Source organism: Dicentrarchus labrax, unplaced genomic scaffold (assembly GCF_905237075.1).
Source record: "Dicentrarchus labrax unplaced genomic scaffold, dlabrax2021, whole genome shotgun sequence".
Classification (NCBI taxonomy): Eukaryota; Metazoa; Chordata; class Actinopteri; family Moronidae; genus Dicentrarchus; species Dicentrarchus labrax.
Window position 1 is genome coordinate 20726669 of NW_026136705.1, and position 22080 is coordinate 20748748.

The window sequence follows — 22080 nt, forward strand, 5'->3', positions numbered from 1 at the left end:
CTGTCCTTGCAATGACAGAGGAATTGCACAAAGCTAAGCTCCCTCTCTTCTGACCTCATTATGTTGGACCTGTCTGTTGTGATCAGCAAAGTGAACCACCAGATGAATGCAAAAAACAATAAGACCAACAGGGAATCCACAGGGATCAGTTCTGGGTCCCTTGCTAACACCCCACTTTACAATTCCCTGTAGCCCTCAAGGCAGTGAAGAAATGTTCTTTTCTACCTCCAAGCCACAGTCAAACCTTGCACTCTTGCTACCATGTTAATCTGATAACCGTGTGTGGTTGATCCTGGCCCCAAAATAACTACTCTCTTTTGAGTGGTTGTATACCACAGACTGTACCCGGCTAAGTATTGTTCATGCATCATTGAACACAGTGTTCTGTCTGCTTAATGCTGGTGCACGTACACAAGAAAACTCCCACACCTTCCCTTTTAGGGTTTGTTTGTCAAGAAGCCCAGAGCAATATCTATGTGGCCAAAGGGACTGATTAGTGATAACGTTCTGATCATAGTGATTCATCTTCACTGTCTGAGTCAGTTATGTTCTGACCACCCAGCTGATCTGCAGTCATTATTCTGGTATGAAACAGTCTGTTTGTTTGTGCTGTCATCCTTCAGTGGAGCCTGCAAACAGTTCATTTGAAGAACTTTCCACTTGCACACTTGTTCACACTTGTTCACACTTTAATGTGTCCTCCTATGAGAAAAGCAACCATATCCTCCTGTCTGTCTGTCTGTCTGTCTGTCTGGCTCCAACACATTCCTCTCCACACCTCTTCCTGTCCTTGTACAGTCCCTTCCTCTCTCTCTCCACATCCTACTCTCACTGCCACACCTTCTCACTCCTAAAATGTCCATCCCTTGATATCATAGCTCTGCTCGCTATACAGAGCTGATTCTTGTCTATATTTTTTTCTTCTACTCAACTGTCTCAAAGTTGCTCTTTGTTTTTTCTGCTCTCCCTTGTTCTCAACACTGGGCCATCTGAATGATGTATTATTCATGACTTTGTATGTAAAAAGTTTTGAAACCCTGTAGAGTTGTGACATAAATCAAGTTTACATCAAATATAATGGTGCCCCAATTACATTTTGATAAACAGAATTAAGAAATGTTTTTAATGAACCTATATACGGTACACCGATCAGTCATAACATTATGACCACTGACTGGTGAAGTGAATAACACTGATTATCTCATTATCATGGTACCTGTCAGTGGGTGGGATATATTAGGCAGCAAGTGAACATTTTGTCCTCAAGTTGTTAGAAGCAGTAAAAATTAGGAAATGAGACGACTGGGTCAGAGCATCTCTAAAACTACAGCTCTTGTGGGGTGTTCCTGGTCTGCAGTGGTCAGTACCTATCAAAGTGGTCCAAGGAAGGAAAAATGGTGACCTGGCGACAGGGCCCACGTGGTCTGATCCAATAGACGAGCTACTGCTCAAATTGCTGAAAAGGTTAATGCTGGTGCTGATAGAAAGGTGTCAGAACACACAGTGCATCACAGTTTGTTGCATATGGGACTGCATAACATTGCCCAGGTGGTCATAATGTTATGGCTGATCAGTGTACAATTCAACATTCACTGCCAATATCTTTAATTTGTTTTCTCTACAATATCCTTTCTTGCAATATAATATCTGCTCATGGCAACTAAAATATGAAATATGATTTTGGTAATAAAAGATTATCTTGGTTCAGTTATGTAAAATCCCACTGAACATAATACTGTTTCTGTCAGAATTTTACTGACAAAACAAATAAGCAGAATAGAAATGAAATTTCTCGAAGACAGGGTTTTAATTTTTTTTACATTTATTTTTATTACCAGTTTTTCTTTTTTGTCTACTCTGTCTACTAAAAAAAATCACAACATTTTTGAAAGGCATCATTGTCTTTTGTTGTCGGTCACATAGCAACAGTGTTTCTACACTGCACTTAAACATGACTTGAAGGGATCATATGACACAAGCCAAGCAACAGTATGTTTCCCAGGGAAGTGTTTGATGATAAGTGAGAAAAAAAGAGAGAATATACACATACTCTTATGTTGTGTTGCCAGTTTGAGTTTGTCTCGTGGTCTGTTTTGTAGATTTCCTGCTCTAATCTTCTCTGTTACTTCCATTGAATCCAACACCCAGTAAAACTCAAAAGCTTTAAAAGCACTTTGTAAATAACAGAGTGGCTGCATCTGTATTTGGTGGTTGCCTCAAGTGGTGGGACCAATCTAAAATGCAGCTATGTTGCGGCAGACTGTCTTGAATGTGTCACACAAGAACTATTATATAATGATAAGATCTGTTTCTCAGCTGCAGCATTACAGAATAAATGTTTTCACACACGAGATGTCATCATCAGAATAGATTTTCGGGAAAGCCACATTTATTTTATCTTAATTCATTGGTAGAAAACATTTAAAGTGTTCTGCGTAAATAAATAAATCTGTTGCAGAATAATACAAAAGTAATTAATAATCTCATTTGCAGTGAGCGAACAAGAAAAAAAAAAAGACATTCCCACCCTCAGCTGGGATTTTGGTGCAGTTTATTTGTTCTTCTAAGAGAGGCCCGCTCTGTACAGTATATCCTGTACATAATGTGCATCTGGGCCACTGAGACCATACTTAGCTGTTTCCTGCTGCTATATCCTAACTAGTCTGGATTTTTTTCTCCCTATCTTTCCTGTACCACGACCTGACAATGGCTACATGGACTGGCATGTTCCGATATGAGCAGATAATCTAAATTACAGTGACCCAAATAAGATCATAGTGAATTAAGAGTAATCAAATAAAAATAGGTACAGTATTCAAAATGTGACCAAAACTGAATTTACCAAACTGAATTTGTTAATGTAACTTGTTGATGTACACAGTGCCTTTTCTCCTTTTTTTTTTTTTTTTTTTTTTGTTTGTTTTGGGTTTTTCAGAATTTGCAAGTCAGAAGCCAAAAAGGTAGCTGAAACAAAGGCTGAACACTGAAGGGAATCTATGCTGTAATGTGATGTTGAGGAGCTTCCTTCAATCATTAATCAGGCTTTGCTTTGTACTGTAGCACATAAAAGGGAACATGGGTGGAATGGCTCTAAAAGTAATCCATCAAAATATTGTTTTATACAGGATCCTTCACAAAATCCATCTTTCCTTCGCTCGGTCCTGCTTAGTCACAGAGTACTTCATCCTCTTTACATTCTCCCACTCTCCTCCTATACCATGTTTATGTACTTTTACAGCCCCAGCGTCACCTCTGCCTGGCTGAGACAGCTGTTTAGACAGATGACTGGAAGGGTCAAACAAGGTGGAGAGAAACATTCTTGCGTCACAAACACAGAGTACATTTGACAGAGAAAATGAACCTTTTTGGATCAATTTTCAGTCGTAATACAAGTGTCATTTTCATATTTACAAAGTTACATATAGTGAGTGTTTGTGTTGACAGGTGTGGAGAGGCAAAATTAAAGGCCTACAGATCCGGAATGAGGCATGTGAGCAGAAAAATAAACACTCTTTCTGCCAGTCAGCACCTTTCCTTTCCTTCCCTCCTCTTTTGTTTTCTTTTTCTCATCATCGTCGCTCTCACTTGTCCTCTCTTTCCATCACTCACTCAGTCTCTCATTCATAACTCCCCCTCTGCCTCCTCTCTCATCACTCTCTCTCTGTTTCCTTTCTTTCGCTGTCTCCCCCGTGAGTAACTCTTGTACTCTGCTGCTCATCTTTCATCTGTCCTTATATTTTCCTTCCTCACCCTGCGCCTTTACCCGTGTCTCTTTCTCCCACTTTCTGCCCATTTGTCATCCCCTTTGAAGCACCATTTGCAAACAATCCTCAGCAGTTTTTACCTCTTCAGGAGCAGCTGGTGCATCAAGTGATCTTGAATTACATCATTAAGCATTACAGCAGCTTTGGAAGTGACTGTTTTACCCCAAGATTGGTTCTGTGAATATTTATTTTTTGTGATAGCCTGCAGCTTCATATTCTTGAAAAACAAGCATCATTAACTTGTAGCTGATGAGGCTGATGTTTATGTCTGGGAGGATTTCGGTGTATAAAAGTGCACATCATGTACACTCTCTCAACACTCATGATGTTTATTTCCTGTGGAAACTAGCCCCTGGTAACTCAAACAGTCGTTTTACTGTAACATCAAAGGAATGATTATAGTTCCATAAAGTTCAGGGACTCACAAGAGACAGATGACAACGTCATGGTTGATTTCCTGACTTTTTGTCTCTTGTATGAGTCAACCTGCACATCCTTAATTTCCGTATAATAAAACTCCACAGCGTCTTTTTTTAAACCCTGCCTGCCTGGTAGATGCCATCCATGCCCCCAATCAACGCTGTGAAACCTCTGATGATATCCTTGGGGTTCATTTATTAGACTTGAAAAAGCTGCAATAGGCATGTACTGTATATGTTATGTATATGTTTTCATGAACTAATTAGTACCTGCCATGGCTAGTTAATTGATCTTGATGGCTGACTGAGAAAACAGTTGCCAATATTTGGCACACAGCTGGTAAAATTTTTTCTTACTAGCCATTTCCATTTCCTATTTTCAACTTTTTTAGATACATGCTTATAGAATATGAGTGAGACCCAACATCACTGATAATTAAGGTTAAAGTGAGCATACAGCACTTTGATAAATTTTGTGTCTGTCAATCAATAATTTGGTCTATTACCTAAATGTCAGAAGATAGGGAAAAATATAAAATTTCAGTCCACAAGATGACATCTTGAGTCCAAAACACAAATTATTAAATTTACAATCGTATAAAAAAGTAGAAAATCCTCTCATTTGAGACACTGTAAACCTGATTAATTAATTGATCATCAAAGTAGATTAACAATTAGACGGCTTTATCTTTCACCTTTCATCTTTAAGAGATTAAAGGGTGTCACTTGATGGTGTTAAGGCGGGTTATAACCTGGATCAAATAGTATTTACCTTCATAGTTTGGTTTAGCCTCAGCAGCTTCAATACTGGAACAATCCAAGATTGAATTATATTCTATCTTTAAACTCAACGGACACTGGTACCTATAAGAACCACATTTTCACATACCATTGAACTGAGGTCACTTTTTTGCTGGAAATTGGACAGAGAGACATCATTTACAGTACTGTTCTGCTATTTTACTGGAGCCTGAAGGCTCAGGGAATTCCTGTCTGTCCAAACACAGCTGCTGCAATTACTTTGGATTAGAACCAAAGGTGTGAAAAACTGGCTCCACACCTAGGTTTGAACAATGCGTGTGAGAGTAGCAGCAGCCAGCCAAGAGAGATTGTGCGTGTTTACTACAACAGCAAACTTCCTTGCCATAATGCTGATGTTTTTCAGTATGTTGAATTGTTAGAAATAATGCTCTCACCCATCCTGAGTTGTTTTTTTTCTCATGTGCCTTTGCAGATAAAGGTTGTATGCAATCCTCACATTTTTATCACAGTCAAAAATGGCTGACAGAGATTATTTTTATGTCCTTCCTGTGAAAGATGACACCAAAAAGACAGTGGAATAACACACAACAACATGTGTCTTGGCTGAAAGATTTTACCATGACCAACACCAACAACACACCAGTGTTTTTTATAAAGTCAGGGGAAATGTGTTGTAAATTGGATCTGAAGATCTGTGGACATGAGGTGCAGTTTATCTTTTTTTTTAATAAAGAACATAAATATGTTTTGATTTATCAGCAGTACTTTTATCTCCTAAAGCTATAAATCTAAAGTTTTTGGGGCGTGCGCTGTGACCTTTGGCCTCTAGATTCCGATTTATCAACAATAAATCTCACCGTAAAGAACAGGACCCTGACATATAAAGGGCCCACTTATGACCTTCTAATCATGGCAGATCAGTGATTATACTCAGACACACACACACACACACACACACACACACACACACACACACACACACACACACACACACACACATAAACAATGACAGTGACCTCACCTTCACCTTGTCCCATTTCCTCACTGACAAACCCACAAACACACATGTAACAGGACCATTGTAACTTATACCAGAACCGAATTTTGTCTCTAAATGGACGGAAAGTCTCCAAAGTGTGGCTGTATGTACAGACTTATGTCTCCACAATGTGATAAATACATACTCACAAACACACCCACTGACAATATCCAATCTTATTGTGAAGAGAAACTCAGGTTGAATAGGGAGGGACTTGGAAAATGTCAGTACCTCGTGCTGTGCAACAAAAGACGTCCAGGATTCACCTTTAAAACAAGTGAAAGAATCATATTTTAATTATTATTACATTTTTTATTACTGAAAAATTAAATATAAATGGCAGTTCTGTGATCCTGACTGCCTCCCATAATATATGGATTAAGCAAGAGTCCATTACACAAGCCTGAGGATAAAACATATCTGTTTAGCACACTGTGAATACAAGTGTTCTTTTCTGAAATGTGATATGATATGAACAGTCTGTTAATAAGACACTTGAAATTGGAGAAATGGTTTGCACTCTGGGTATTACAGGAAATGTACAGTAGAGTAAAAAGTTCAAGATGTTCAAACTTGAAAGCCCAGAACTGCAGCATCAGCTGTCTGGCTTTGACAAAAAAAAATGGATGGATGATACACATGTCAGTGGACCAGCACATTTACCCTGTGGCTAGGACCTTAATTGTTTGTCTTTTTTTGTATTAGCCTCAAATGCTGGCTGCTGATATGTATTTTAACCTGAGTTGGGATGAATAAAGATTTCAGGTTAAAGGTGCAACTGAATTTTACCATCAATTCATCAAAGCTACACTAATGGATCATTTTATATCAATGACAAATGAATGACCACAAAGCAAAATGCTCATACTGACAAACCCACACAGTGTTTATTAACTCATTGTTTTTGTTTTTTTTTACTGTTTTGGTTCACCCTCACATCTGAACCATCTTGTTTTCAGTAAAAAAAAAAAAAAAAAGCACTAAAACTCACTTTCTAGCAAAAAGCACCAAACTACAGATAGTCAAAGTTAGGGACAACCTGGTGAACATAATGGAGCATTTAGCAGATAAAGGGCCAGATATCACAGGAGTTGGTGGAGACTAAAACTGAGAGAAATAAAATTGTTTAGGTGGCCGGACACTTCCAAATTAATGTTGCTTCATAACTGTTAGATTTGTAAATATGCCATTTTATAATAATATCGGACAATATATCAGTGTTGTGTTTACAGCTTGCTTCCACTGCCCTCATCTGGCAAATAGATAAATAAATACATTAAAGTAAAATAAATGAATGCAGACTTGTCTATCTTACCGTTAATTATATTGCAACACTTTACAATTACAATAAGCAAAATAAAACTTTGTAGACTTAATGTCACTGCAGCGGTATTTATGGGCTGGTGTTGTGTTTATACATGATACTTCCTGTCCAAGAGGATGTGGCTACTTGCTCACCTCTCCTGCACCATATTCTGTGTGTTTATTTTATCTTTTTTCTCTTCTGTCCAAACCCCATAAGCTCTTTTACGGCATGTGCAAATGCATCGATTTACCTGTTTGCACTGGCACAGCAGCGCCCTCTTCATGATCGTGTCATACTGTTTGTGCCACAATGCCACATTTGACCTCATTCTTCAAACACCATTTTGTGCTCAGTTTGCTATTTCAACTTCCCCATCAGCTGGATGTGGGCTGCCAGCAACAATGTCACTTCATCTTTCACAGATATCTGCTGTATTTCCTCTTTTAGAACTAAATAAGTCTGTACTACTACTCAGGGATTTTTAAATGATAAACCCAATTAACTTAACTACTTAATCACAGTAACAATGCAGTTTCAATTAGTCTATAAAATTGTGATTAAATTAAAACAACCTGCTTCTGACCTGAAATCAGAACCTCAGTTTACAATGCCGATTAAAATAATGTTATCAGTGCTTATAGCATGAAACAAACTCACAAACACACACACACACACACACACACACACACACACACACACACACAGTGCAGTTGCCAGACAATGTTATTTTGAAGGAACTCTCCATTGTGTCCCAAATGCTTTTAAATAGGCAGACTGACTTGACAATAGATCATTAATCACACCTGAACGTCCCCACAGACACTAGATGTGATACTCATGTAACATATTGTTTTTCTGACCCCAGGCGACTTCCGATTGAAGGCAACAAATAAGACCTGAAGCTTGACTCTGTGATTCAGGAAGCACATATAAGAGGCAGAAAGGCCACAGGAATACTGCTGGGATCTTCCTGAAGGAGTAAAACATCTGAAGCTGATCTTTACAAGAAAAGGAGGAGAACGATGACAACACGTGTGTTTAATAAACTGCAGTTTGACAGATTCTGTTCAGAAACTATTTTTTCTCAAATTAAAATGAGTTAATTCTATAGCAAACTTTGTTCTTTAATGTTTCCCTTCTTGTGCAGAAACATCAGCGGCAGGCACTAGGAAACGTCAGTGGTTTGCAGGAAGTATCCTGCACATTGTTTTCAATTACAGGGAAGTGAGCCAGGACAGACTGAAAGGTACCTGTATAAACATGTTTTTGTGTTGGAGGGCAGTTATATCCAAGAGAGAACAATTAAAACTCTTCAAACAGGAATCAGTTTTTAAACAAAAAGATAAACAAAAGACAAAAAATAAATATGATGCCAGTTTGTTTTTTGGTTTTTATTTTATCAGAATATACTAAATATAAATATTCCACTGGTATATATTATATACCAATATTCTGGTGATGGCACAGACTTATTGATTTCTAATGTTAGTGACACTACTACATTACCCAGAGTGCATCTCAGGCAGCCTGGACAATACCCATGACAGGAATTGAGTTTCCTTATCGGGTTACTACTTTGACATTTCAGTAATGGGACACAATAAAATACCTCCACAGCCTGCAGCGTCTCTGGCACTGTTTCCATGGATATTGTTTTAACTTGTACTGCCACCTTTTGGTGTTTCTTTGTAGCTGCAGATAATGGTGCTTACTGTGACCACTGTGGCTGACTTTGGTATATTCAGTCTTCTATTTTACCAAGAAACATCTGCAAACGTGTGTTTTTAGAACGTATAGAAGCCTACAGTGTGTTTTGTACTTAAAATAAATGTCACTGAGTATTTGTTGTTGTATCACCTGGGCTTTTTCCAGTAGGTAGAACTGTGAATGATGAGAATCATTTTACCAGCAGGCCTGTACTGAACATTAATGGTTCAACTGATTAGGCAACATACCAAATAGTTTATTAGTTATCTTATATTATTAGTTGGTCTTCAATATCCATTATATACCTATGATAGCTGTTTATGTCATCACAATTTTGACAAAGACTGGACCCCCCAGGGTTTGTATATATATTAGAGCTTTTGACATGCAGCAAAGGCGCCCTGCTGCCAGAGGTTTTAATCGGCTTTTGGAGCAGGTCATATTACAAAAACAGCCTTTCTTTGAGTATGAATGATATACAGTTTGGCAGGCGACACTTTATCACTCATATTGCTCATGCTCATGGTCATATTAGCCAACATAAACGGCATTCAGTGTAAACTCACTTTGAGTAACTACAGAGTGAATCTAGAAGGGAAGTCCACCCAAATGTTACTCTGAAAATGTTCAGTGTTGAATAGTACATTTTAACAAATCCCTCCTTAGGCTGAACACCAGAGGGACAGACCAGAGTGATGCTGTCAGTTAGATACAGGCTTCATTGATAATGACAAGACCGGATTACCATCTGAACAAAGCAGGCAGTTGTCACAGTACCTTGTATCCCCAAGGGCCCCCAGGTTCACCACATGCCAACTGCTTTTACGTGATTTGATTAATTGCAAATTTGTCAGGGAAATGGCACCACTAAAGTATAACACCATCAGTATCGTAGCTAATTGTGCTCATATGGTCCAGATTCCTTAAATAAATGACCACAGTCTAATTGATGCACAGGAAATCTGGATACAGGTCCAGCGTTGGAGTACTGGTTGGTTTATGGCACTGCACATGTTAGAGACTTTGAGGTAGAGCATAAAGAGGGGAGGGGGGTCAGAAGAGACACAACAACTAATTTTTTCCTCTGTGAACTCTCTGTAGGATTATTATATGATTATTAAAGTGGCACACTATGAGATAAAAATACCATATAGGATTAAAGTGGCCCACAATCTGGCTGCCATTAACTGGCTATTGAGAGCCATTGACACACTTTCCATATTACAGAGATATTACATTGACACCACACAGGACCGACAAAAAACCAAATTACAAACAAAATTATGTCTCATATCAAAATCCTATTAGAGCGCCACTGGCAATTAACCCGCTCCCATATGTAGCCTGTTACATTCCCCCACAGGTGGATGTGTAGCTGATACAATGTGTTAAAGGTCCAGTGTGTAACATTTAGGAGGATCTATTCGCAGAAATGAAATACAATATTCATATGTATGTTTTCATTGGTGTATAATCACCTGAATATAAGAATTATTGTTGTTTTTTTAACCTTTGAAGGAGTCGTTTTATCTACAGAGGTAGCAGGTCCTCTTTTTTGTTTGTACAGTAACCCAGAATGAACAAACCAAACATGAGCTCTAGACAGGACCTTCACTGTTTTCTACGAGTTTCGTTGCTGCCATAGTTTCTCCTATACACAGAATGGGAGGGTGAGGGAAGGGTGTTGCAATCAGCAAATACACCACTAGATGGCACACTGGACCTTCAATATGTGCTGTGTGGCTCCTCAGCTCTAGGTCTTCCTCTGCCCCAGTGCTATTGGTTGGTGAATCTGGACCTGCAGCCAATCACAGTCCACCTGGCCATATAAATACCTGAGGAGCTCCACCTATGTATGTTTGCTTCTTGCTTTCAGCCTAGTACATGTGTGATAATTAATTATATCAAGTTACTGCCTCCAATTTAAATACATTTGACCCCATGCCAGAAAGTCCTGTAGGAGAGAGCTGCTATTTCTTGTTACCTTTTCTTTTGACCTGTTTGTTTTTTTGTGTTAGGAGGTTATGTGTCTTTTGGGGTATTGTGGATTTTACTCAGAGCTGTTTGGTTTAGCCAGGTCTCTCCCTGAAATTACATTTAAGCTCTGGCAATAAAAAAAACTTCAATACTGAACTAATGGATTTGTATGGCACCCCCTCTCCCCTTGACACAACTCCATACCAGAGCCATATGCATGCTGTACTGTCCAGACTTTGCTGGTGTGTTTTTTCCGCCAGCAGTTTGGAGCTCAGACGCTATTCGGCGCTCTCGCACCGTGAGAGCAGCTCGTCCTGCCCGGTGAGAGACGCTCTGACAGGTCCGACTCAGCGAAAGCCCCCCTCAGAAACTCACCATCCAGCATTTCAGCCTTCGCACCAGAGCGCACAGCATGCAGGCGTCCGCCGGAGCGCACTGACTGGTTCAGGGAGGGATGGACTCCTCTGCACCGAACCAGAGGACCGCTGGACCGGTTTGTTGGGTGGGTGAGGCCGAAGCTGAAGGCGTGAGGAGGAGGAGGAGGATGATGAGGATGATGGTGCCAGTCAATTTCGAGTTAATTCCTTAACCGGCTGCCTTTACATTGGGGTGGAGGGCTTCAGTAGTCTGCTGCCTGGCTGTATAATCCGCTTGCCAGGAGAAGCAGGGAAAGCCCTGTCCAGACTGTGGCAGAGAGAGAGAGAGAGAGAGAGAGAGAGAGAGAGAGAGAGAGAGAGAGAGTTTTAAGTCGGGCAGGGATAGAGAGAGTTGACAGGAGTGCTTGGTCATATTTGGAGCTTTTGTCCTGCTGCTGGAGGCTTAACTGAACTGACTGACACAGACTCAGAGGAGGACTATCATTCAAGCTGTTGGACTTCCACTGCACATCATGAGTGGACCGACAAATGGTAAGCTGTGTGTGTGTTGTGTGTGTGTGTGTGTGTGTGTGTGTGTCAGTCATACAGTATGTATTAGTTAGTGTGCTGTGTGTGTTGAGTTAAATGTGCACATGTGTGTGCTATATGTGTGTGTTTGCTTCTGCCTAATCAATAACATAGTGTCCTGGGAGGTTTTAACTCAAAGTAGACATAAACAGCCCCTCATGGAGGTTATTGATCACTGACTCACTTATTGACACTGTATTTCATCATGTAATTAGCCAGCTCTCTGTCAATGAGGGTTAGAAACCGAGGCTGATATTGTGTATTGATATCTGACAGCTTCCATCAGTATTTCTATCATTGTGAGTGTGCGTGTGTTAAGCAGTGTGTTTGGATTGATATAGATTTCAGTGGTTTTCATAACAACCCAGGATTTGTCATTAACAAATTTGTAACACTGCTCCTTCGGCTTTTTGATTGTGGCAGAAAATGTTTCAGTATTGCAATCAATAACAGTCACGTAAGATGGTCAGAAAAGCCTGTGACAGCCACTCAGATATTCTGGAGAGAAGAAAGGAAGCTGTTCTTTGAGCTGGAAGACAACAGAGCACATCTTTGGTCTACACTGTGCCAGGCACATATTAAAATGTCCCAATGTCTAAACATAGAACCACATGAAGCAGGTTTTTATTAATGTGAAACCACTAAATCCCAGAATCTATTTCCCCATAAAAATCAAAAGCAAAGTGGCTCTGCAGACATGACACAGCGCCATGCTTTCTAGTGCAAGCAGCAGGTACTTTCCCCTCCTAGCAGCCACAGTTTTATATCTGTCACCTAAGGGAGATGTTTAACCTTTTATAAGGGCTCTGGTGCCGTGACACTCCCATACAATTATGACCATGTCAGCATAGCAGGGGGGGCCATGGCTGAGCGACTGTAACCCCAAAAAATCTCCCACAGAAAGGGAGAGGATTATCTTTTGGCTGACTGGTTTGGTTCATGCTGTGTGAGACCTTATTGGTTTTCATTCTGGCTGTTTATCCACAAGGTCAAAGGTCAGAATAAAAATGTGTTAGCTGTCAAATAGTGCAGATTTTGAAGTCACTTAAGGGGAATTCAATTAGATATTTTGTTCAGTCTGTGGCATCTAAAATGCTTTGTCTAAGGTCAGTAAGAGTACCAACCTGAGGTTCACAAAATATATCTGCGGGGTCCAGAACAGGTAAATTTTTTAGATGTTCTTCTAATCTTTGCTTTTTTGTGTGTAGAATATAACATGACTAAACTGTATTCAAAATATAACCAGAAAATAGAAAAATAACTTTTTGTTTGACCTAGTCATAATCTAGAGCACTGGTTCCCAACCTTGGGGTCAGGACCCTTCCGTGGGGTCGAAAGATGAATCAGAGGGGTCAATAAAAATCAATAAATTAAAAACAAGTAAAATAAATAAAACAAATAGAAATAGATAAAACAATGTGCAAAATGTAATGTGCAAGTTATTGTTGTTAAGAGTTGTTATGCAGGGTGCACATGTATGTGTATGAGTGAGTGAATATTTATAACTGATACAGAAAAGAGAGGAAAGGCAAATAAAGTTTTAAAAAAAGAATGTGACGAGGGGTTGCAAGACAATAGAGGTTAGAAGCTGTGTGTGCATCACAACACAACATACACATTGACAGCACATACATTACAGGTATGTGCACAAGCTGCATGTTTTCACCTTCATCAGTTTCATAAACTAAAACATACAACAAGCAAACTTGCTAATATTGACAAACAAAAAAAAGAACAAATTCAATCTCTCTCTCTCTCTCTCTCTCAAACACACACACACACACACACACACACACACACACACACACACACACACACACACACATGCACAAACACACACAGGTGGCTCAGATCTTTCTATGTCTGTGGTTCCAGTCCTTGTGCTACCATCTGGCTACAGAACCAATGCCAGCTTCTGTGGTGCAGACAAACAAACACAAACACACACACACACACACTCTTACACACCCTCACACACACGGATGATACAATTTGTTAGGAAACATTTTTGTCCCAGTTTTACCTTTTTTTTTCTCTCTTGAAAACATTTATAGATCCACAACTCTCTCTGTCTCTCTCCTGCTGTCATCAGCTTAACCTGCCAGCATGTGTGTTGTGTGTTGTGTGTTGTGTGTTGTGTGTGTGTGTGTGTGTGTGTGTGTGTGTGTGTGTGTAGCAATGTGTTGCATAATACTCCGGGATGCATCAGCATTAACTGTAATGTAATGTAACTGATTAGAATACAGTAGAATTGTTGCTCAGATTGTCTCACACCGGGTAGAGTACAGTTGACCGTTACAGAAAATCAGAATCAGTGTTGATCAAATATTCTGCCAGTCAGTGAAATCTATTCACTCAACTCCCCTTTTGTCTTGCTGTCCTACCATGATGTGTGTGTGTGTGTGTGTGTGTGTGTGTGTGTGTGTGTGTGTGTGTGTGTGTGTGTGTGTGTGTGTGTGTGTGTGTGTGAGTGCGCATGTGTGTGTCTGTGTTCCAGCATAAAGAAACAACTCGTTTCTGTAAGAGGGATTTGACCAGTTTCATAAGCAAGGATGAAAGAGGTGTAATCCCAAAACAGCCCCACTGTGCCCTTTTCTGTCTCTCATAGTGTGTGTCTCCGTCATGTTCTGCATGTATATTTCAAGGTTCAAAATTCAAAGCTTTATTGTCGTACGCACCAGTTTCAATGTACAATGCAATCTTATTGTGCTGTCCTCGCTGATTGCTGTAAATAGAGAAAACTATGACGTTAGAATTGGAATAGAGTGTAGGTAGTGGCCACTAGCAGTTTGAAACTCTCACAGTCTGTCTATCTGTCTGTCTGTCTGTCTCTTAAGCCACTACCTTGAATGGTTGTAAGTTGTGCTGATCTCCCTGGTAGAGTAACAGACTTTCCAGGAGCCACTACTAGTTACAAAGCCAATCACTAAGCCATCTTCATCTCCTCTAAACCTTCAGTCCAGTGTGCACGTGATTATGTTTGTGGGTTTGCCTCCATGTGTTTTTTATTGTCTATCTATTTGTGTGTTTGTGTGACATTAAAGAAAAGTAATGTAATCTAAAGGCCAAATTAATTTTTCTGAGTGGGAGAACAAATCAACATCTGTACTAATGCTGGAGAATTATATTTAGTCAATACATTTTGGTCTGATTTGCTTCTAGTTTATATATAAGACAAATCTTAGCGACTATTTTCAGATTTATTATACATTAAAGGTGGTTTTTAGGTGGCACATATTCCTGTAACGCAAGAAAAAAATCCATCAGATCCCTTATCTTTTTGAGGCAGTCGTTCCACATTTTTTATCAGACTTTGATCAGATGTTTGAAGTCAGTTGAAAGGAAATAGGGCCTCAAAATGACAATAAGTGACATGTTTTTGATGTCTCCTCTTCCCTCCCAGCAGTTCAGTACCAGTCAGGTCTTTATGGAGGAAACAACAACAGCAGCTCTCCTCTCTCCAGTGGTGGAAACTCGCCCATCGTGTGTGAGCGATGTGGGGAGGTTTGTCGTGGCGAAGTGGTGCGCGTCAAAAACACACACTTCCACGTTCACTGCTTCACCTGCCAAGGTAAAAAAAAAAAAAAAAAAGCCTGCTGCACACCTACACACACACACAAAAGCTGCCACACATTCAGTGCACATGAACACCGCCTTACATGCACACGTGTACATACACTCACATACGCTTCCATTCTCCACTCCCACACTCTCAAACAATGCTTCATATTCATTTATTTTTCAATCTTGGACTAATGTGGATTCCACCCACGTCAATTTGCATAATTAAATATTAAATAATTAGCAGTGCTCAGACAAGAAGGAACCAGCACAATTGAATTAGTGATAGCGTCTGTCTTCACTGAAATAGAAACTGAACTATGACTCTACCAAGTCAATCACCAACTGTATTATATTAGGCAGATAGCTGTCTGGTATCAACAAAGCCATGTATTAATGCAAGAGAAGAAAAATTAGAGCTGGATTGCAATCACAATATTATTGTCGACAATTAGGAATGTTTTCATTATTGAAAATAAGAATAGCTGTGTTTCTTGTTACCTTACAGTGAGCCGGTTTAATCAAAAAAGGGACCTAGTTGTCATTCACAGAAGCTACCATGTTAAACCGCTATGTTTCTACAATAGCACAGAACAGACAAACCAAACACTGGCTCTATATAGGGCATTTCACATTTTTCACATTTTTAGTTTCTCCTTCACCCTTGGAAGTCTGAGCTGTATTCCGTTGGTTGCAGTCTGCAACTTCACTGCTGGATGCCACTGCATCCTACACACTGGTCCTTTTTAAAATGTCATTAAAACATTTTGGAAATACTTTGCCTTACATTTTGTTAAGAAACAAATATTTGTATTGCATTACAGATAGGACACCCTGAAATAGGTACCTCATTGTCTTTAGTTCTTTTTTTTTTTTTTTTAGCAAGCCGTTGAGAGGCCTAGGATTTTGAAATGAATGGAAACTGACTCCCCTTGTGGCAATTCAAAAATAAATCAGGAAATCAATATCGGACTGTACATTAGTGAGCTAGACAGCTTTTTCAAGTCACTTGTGAGGATATTGATTATTATCCTAATAATGCAAATTCACCAGTATAAGCATGTCTGAGTGTTGTTTTTTATTTGCGATCCGCAATAAAATCCTATATCGTCTCAGTCCTGCCACATGCACAGCCCTACTAGTTCCTCTTACTGTGTTTATATTTGGATTCATAAATGATTACATCAAGGCACTGAGATTTATCCCTGTAGACTATCTTTAAAGGAATAGTTCAACATTTTTAACATGGAATATATAGAAGTTTAGCTGTAACTCAGATTATCTGTTTACTATTTGAAGCACATACCTACATTAAACAAATAAGACAGCGGGATTTGTATGAGAGCCTCCCTCAAGTGAGCGTAAAATAAAGTGTTCAACTAATGTTCCACATGGAAATGAATAGTTTAAATAGAGCAGGAGATTTTAAAAAAGGAGTAACACAAATCAGAATTGCATTTGTCCATATATTCATATGTGTTGTTGAGTCTTTATGTTTGAGCTCCTCCAGTGAGCAGGTGGGACAGAACACACAAATAGAGGTCTGGAGTCAGCAGCTAGCTTAGCAGTGCAGTCAGCAGGTTTTCAGCCCGTAGTCAGACTCCAACCAGCTAACCTCCTTTCACAGGCCGGGACCCGCACAGTCCCAAAGCGTGCTGCAAGACAACACTGTTTTCTCCGTTTGATCTCCCAGTAACATCGCCTGAATGCACTCAGCACCAAAGAGGAGAGTTTTCCCATTTATTTATTTTCATGAAACACATCATGCACCATTGCAGATCTTAAAAATAACCTGGGCTGGAATAACAGCCTGGATTGTTTGTTTGGTTGAATAATTGACTGTTTGCTCAATCAAAGCACTTCTGACAGGACACAAGCTAGATTTACTGACAGATGCGTTCTCTCTTTGATATTAAAGTATTTATTATTATGGACAATTGATCTTGCAGTGTAAGCTTAATGACTTTTAGCTAATGGAGTGTGGGCTGAGTAGACATCAGCTGATGAAGTGGACAGGAATCAAATCATCAGCTTTTAGCACACAGGCGTCTGTATTTTGTTTTCTACAGCTCATTTTTTTTGTCCGTCTTTCCTCCCCCTCTCTGTCACTCTCTTGTCTCGAATTCTGTGTTTGTAGCTGTGGATGTCAGAGGGTTACATCGTGTCTTTGGTTGGTAACAGTGCAATCTCCAGTTAGTGTGGCTACTTGTGATTGAAGAGAGAGGAATGAGGAGAGGAGGTTTGTAATAAATGAGAAAAATAGAAACAGATGAGCGGATAAGACAGCAACCCTTTCTGTGTGTGTGTGTGATTAGAGGTTGTCTTTTATATGGTAATGTTGTGCCTACTTGAGGCTCAGCTTGACAGTATAGAGTTGGGCTTATACTTCATAGCTACATAAACTTTCTTTTGATGAATTTTATAAAACATGCTTTAAATGTATTTGGAGACACTGGTGTGTGTATTCACTGACATTTAGCTTTGTTGGTCCACCACACCAGACTGAAATATCCCAACAACTACTGAATAGATTGCCATGAAGATTTTTGCAGACATTCATGGTTCCCAGAAGAGGATGAATCTGACCTTGGTGATCTCTTTGCTTTTCCTGCAGCACCACTATTATCCTATTATTAGGTTCTTTTGTGGTTTTGAGAGAAATGTCTCAACAACTTGGATGGTTTTCCATAAAATATGATACAAACATTCTTGTGACTCCTCCTGGAGAATTAACTAAAATAACATTGGCGATCCCTTAATTTTTCATTTATCGACATCATCAGGTCAAATCTTTCACAGTTTTGTTTATAATGTAAAAGCTAACGCAAAGCTAACATTCCCATTAGTGTTAGTTAGTTTTGCAAGTATTAACATTCCAACATTCCCATCGGCCTCAGCTAACAGACCAAAATGTTAAAAATGGTAAATCTCTTACTATGCTGGCTAAATACCTGCAAAACTCAATTCCCATCAGCCTATCACCAATTTGCAATAAATGTTAGCATGCAAACATGCTAAAGTAAGGTTTTGATAGTGGCAAACGCCTCCTATAGCATGCTGATGTTAGCACTCAGCTCAAAGCACTCCTACAGCCATGCGTGCATGCAGCATTACAAAGCCACTGGCTTACAGGGCAGCTACTTTGTTTGTATTAGCATTTAAGTAGCTTACTAGTGTTTGATATTGGGACACGCTTCACATTAAACTAAAGGAGAATGTTTTAAATGTTTTTTGAAATGTGTAATTTGTGAAATAAAACTGGTGACCAAATCATAAAAAAACTGTGTCTCCCCTAAGAATTTCACGAGATATAGCGGTGAAGTATTACATCAGAATTACAGCAGACCTGGAGTACATCAGTCCTTTCACTGGGAATGAGTAGATGGCCAAGTGTACAGTTTGCCATACAGTAGAGCATTTTCTGCCCCCCGTGGTGGACTGTCCAACCTGAGGCCACATCCTGTCCATGTCTTTGATGTGATCATTTAATCCTTAATATAATTGATGCAACTGTGCTTTACTTTCATTGACTCTTTGTTTACTTTACGTTCACATTGAGAGTATCAGAGGACTTAAGAAGAAACTGATGCACAAAAACAACAAATTAGTGAATAAGAATTCTAGTGTCTGACACTCAATGTGACTCATGGGAGAGGACCCCCAGACCCTCCTCTGGTATCCCTTTCTCCACCTCCAATGTGGGGAGTGATGTGGATAGAATCACTGTATATGTAATTTATTTGTATATGTTATTCAATGTTTTCAAAATATCAATTGAGAAACTGCTCATGGATAAAATAACCATTGTAACGGTATAATCATTTTTTTCAACCGACTTGACCTTTGCCGCAGCTACAGTCATCTAAATCGGTCATAAAAGCAACTATAATTCCAACCACCATACAATTTGTTCCTACAAGTAAATATATCACATGGGACAGTGAGAATTTAAACTTTTGATTTTACCACGTAAACTCATCAGAGCATTGAGAGCAAGGAACAGACAGAATGCATAACAATGAAGTTTTCAACAAGGCTGATCACTTACAAAAGAAGGAAATATGCAAGTCTGCAAGTCGTATCTTCTCTCATAAAATCTCTCATAAAATATGGAACACATTCATAAATTTACCCTCATTTTAAAGCAAATGATGCCAGTTTTAGAATATTATCTTCATGTCCTGCTGGGTATGCAAATATGCAGTCATAACTCTTTGACTGATAAGTGTTCATTCTTAAGTACTGAAAACCCCATTCTCTCCCAGTTCAAAAGATGTAGCCAAATCCATATTGTGACACACATTTGTACTAGTGTACTGTTGATACAGACTACTCCCTCAGTTAGACAGTAGACTGGTTAGACACCCCCCCTTCTTCGCCTCTTCTTTGATGTGTGCGTCCATCCTGATCACACTCATGTAAATGCAGAGCAGCTACAGCTAGGAATCCATCCCATGTTTATGATTCGAATAGATGGGGGAAGAGACGGTGACAGGACGGCAAACGTGCGCTGGATGGACAGATCGATAGCCTCATTGATACCTCCCTTGGGTGCTCCCTGTCTCTTCCTCCATATCCTCATCCCCTCACTTTTGCTGTCTGCTTTCCTTTCTCTTTTCCTCTTCCTCTAATCTCTCCCTTGACTCCCATCTTGCCTTTCTTCTCCTTTCTCCATGTCTCGTCTTAGCCTCTTGTCTAAAATAATCCCCTCCTCTCCTTTTTTCCTTTTTTTCCACCAGAAAATTGAACCATGTACGTCATCTATGACCTTAAAGCAGGCCTTCTCTCAAGAACAAATTCAGCCATTACTGCAAAAAAGGACAAATACCTACTTAGATTCTCACTGTACATTAAGAAAATCACATTGTTTCTGATCATTTTCAGTTATAGAGTCTCTCCTCGAAGGTGAACAACAGGCACATCGCAATTATTTGGATGGATAGTGCAGGGTCTTTACTTTCTCAACAGAATATAAAACAGACTCATATGATTCTTACTGCAAAGCCTGACCCACTTTGGTTTGAAACAAGTTTGTGGTGTGAAGCAAATACCAGGAGCAAGATTCAGTGCATTTTATCAGAATTAGTGAACTCTCAGCTGTACAGACAGTCACGGATGGCCTGGCTCTTTCTTCTGAAGAGACTTCAAGGACAAACTGTGAAGAATTAACCGCTGTATCAGCTCAGCTGTGCAGCACTCTGTTGTGTGTGTCCTCACATGAGTATTTGCACTGTGGGTCAGTGTGCTGGTGTTTTTGTGTGTTTCTGTGCATGCTTGTATGTTGTTGTTTTTTTTGTGTGTATCCAGAAGCTAAATCAGAAAGATGAGACCCTCAACATGTGTATTAGACCTGCAGGATGTCTTGTTTCTTGCATCCATCTTCATTTATATCTCTTCTTTTTAAACCTTTTTATTTAATTCCCTGAACCCTTTCTTTGTGCCGCTGGCAGTAAACAAAGAAATCATTTTCTGTTGTCTTTCTGCCAATTGTGTGTGTGTGTGTGTGTGTGTGTGTGTGTGTGTGTGTGTGTGTGTGTGTGTGTGTGTGTGTGTGTGTGTGTGTGTGTGTGTATGTGTGTCCAGACCTCAAGCACTTCACTCTAATAGGCAACAAATCACTCTTAACAGATGCAGAAGAAAAGTATTTAAATACTTCAGTGCATCTGACGAACTGCAGCTGAACCTGCCCCCTGATGTGCAGAAGGGAAAGAAAGTAGGAAGCTGGTGAAGAATGATTTTTATTTTATTTATTGAGTTGTATTTATTATATTTTTTTGTGGCCTGAAATTATTTCTTGTTATCTACCAGCTTCCTGTTACTTTTCTTTTCTTATAGGTCCACAGTAACATATAATGACAGAAAAATATCACAGTCAATATGAACGTTTTGTTCAAAACTGAGCTAGCTTTTTCCAGAAATATCAAAACTGCAATCACATATTTTCAGTGTTCATGGCAAACCAGTTTGTGGCACGGTGAAAGCGTGTTTTTTTTACTTTTTTAGAGTCTGGATTATGTCCCTGTCTGTTGTACCAAAATGTTTTCTGGTATGCTGTTCTTTGGAAACCGAATAAAAAAAACCGCAAGTTAAACATTATCCAAACTGCCAGGGTACTTTCTATTGACGATAAACTCAAGAGCAAGAAAGGTTTGACTTTCTGAACATAGCCTTGCCAGAATCAGAGCACTCTTGTTTCTTTATTGTTCCTGAAAATCTTAATTATTTATTAATTATTGTTATTAAGATTCATTTACATACTGCAGAAGAAAAGCACATGTGGAAATAATAGCATCAACTATGACACAGATGCAGCAATTATTGCAATAATACACACAGCTCTGCACCCCCACTTGGGATCTACAATTCTAACCTAACATCATATTTAAAGGTCCAGTGTCTAGCATTTAGGATGATTTAATGGCAGAAATAGAATATAATATTCATAGGTATGTTTTCATTGGTGTATAATCACCTGGAAATAAGAATCATTGTGTTTTTGTTACCTTATATATTATTGACAGAGGGAGCAGGTCCTCTACTGAGCCTGCCGTGTTGAACAGCCACGTTGAAAGACTGCTTCTGATGGAGTCCTGTCCAGTTA

The 22080-nt window shown here is 39.3% G+C and overlaps 1 protein-coding gene across 4 annotated transcripts in view; it reads left to right on the forward strand.

The window, feature by feature from the left end:
* The first annotated feature begins 11307 nt into the window (after positions 1-11307).
* Positions 11308-22080, forward strand: part of LOC127363727 (actin-binding LIM protein 3-like) — a 45367-nt gene continuing 34594 nt past the window's right edge. For 3 of the 4 annotated variants that reach the window (XM_051400559.1, XM_051400562.1, XM_051400561.1), the window contains exons 1-2: positions 11308-11882; positions 15322-15489. In XM_051400559.1, the coding sequence (XP_051256519.1) occupies positions 11864-11882; positions 15322-15489 (187 nt within the window). In that variant the 5' untranslated portion in view covers positions 11308-11863. The remainder of the gene's footprint in view (positions 11883-15321; positions 15490-22080) is intronic. The other variant, XM_051400560.1, reaches the window with a different exon arrangement.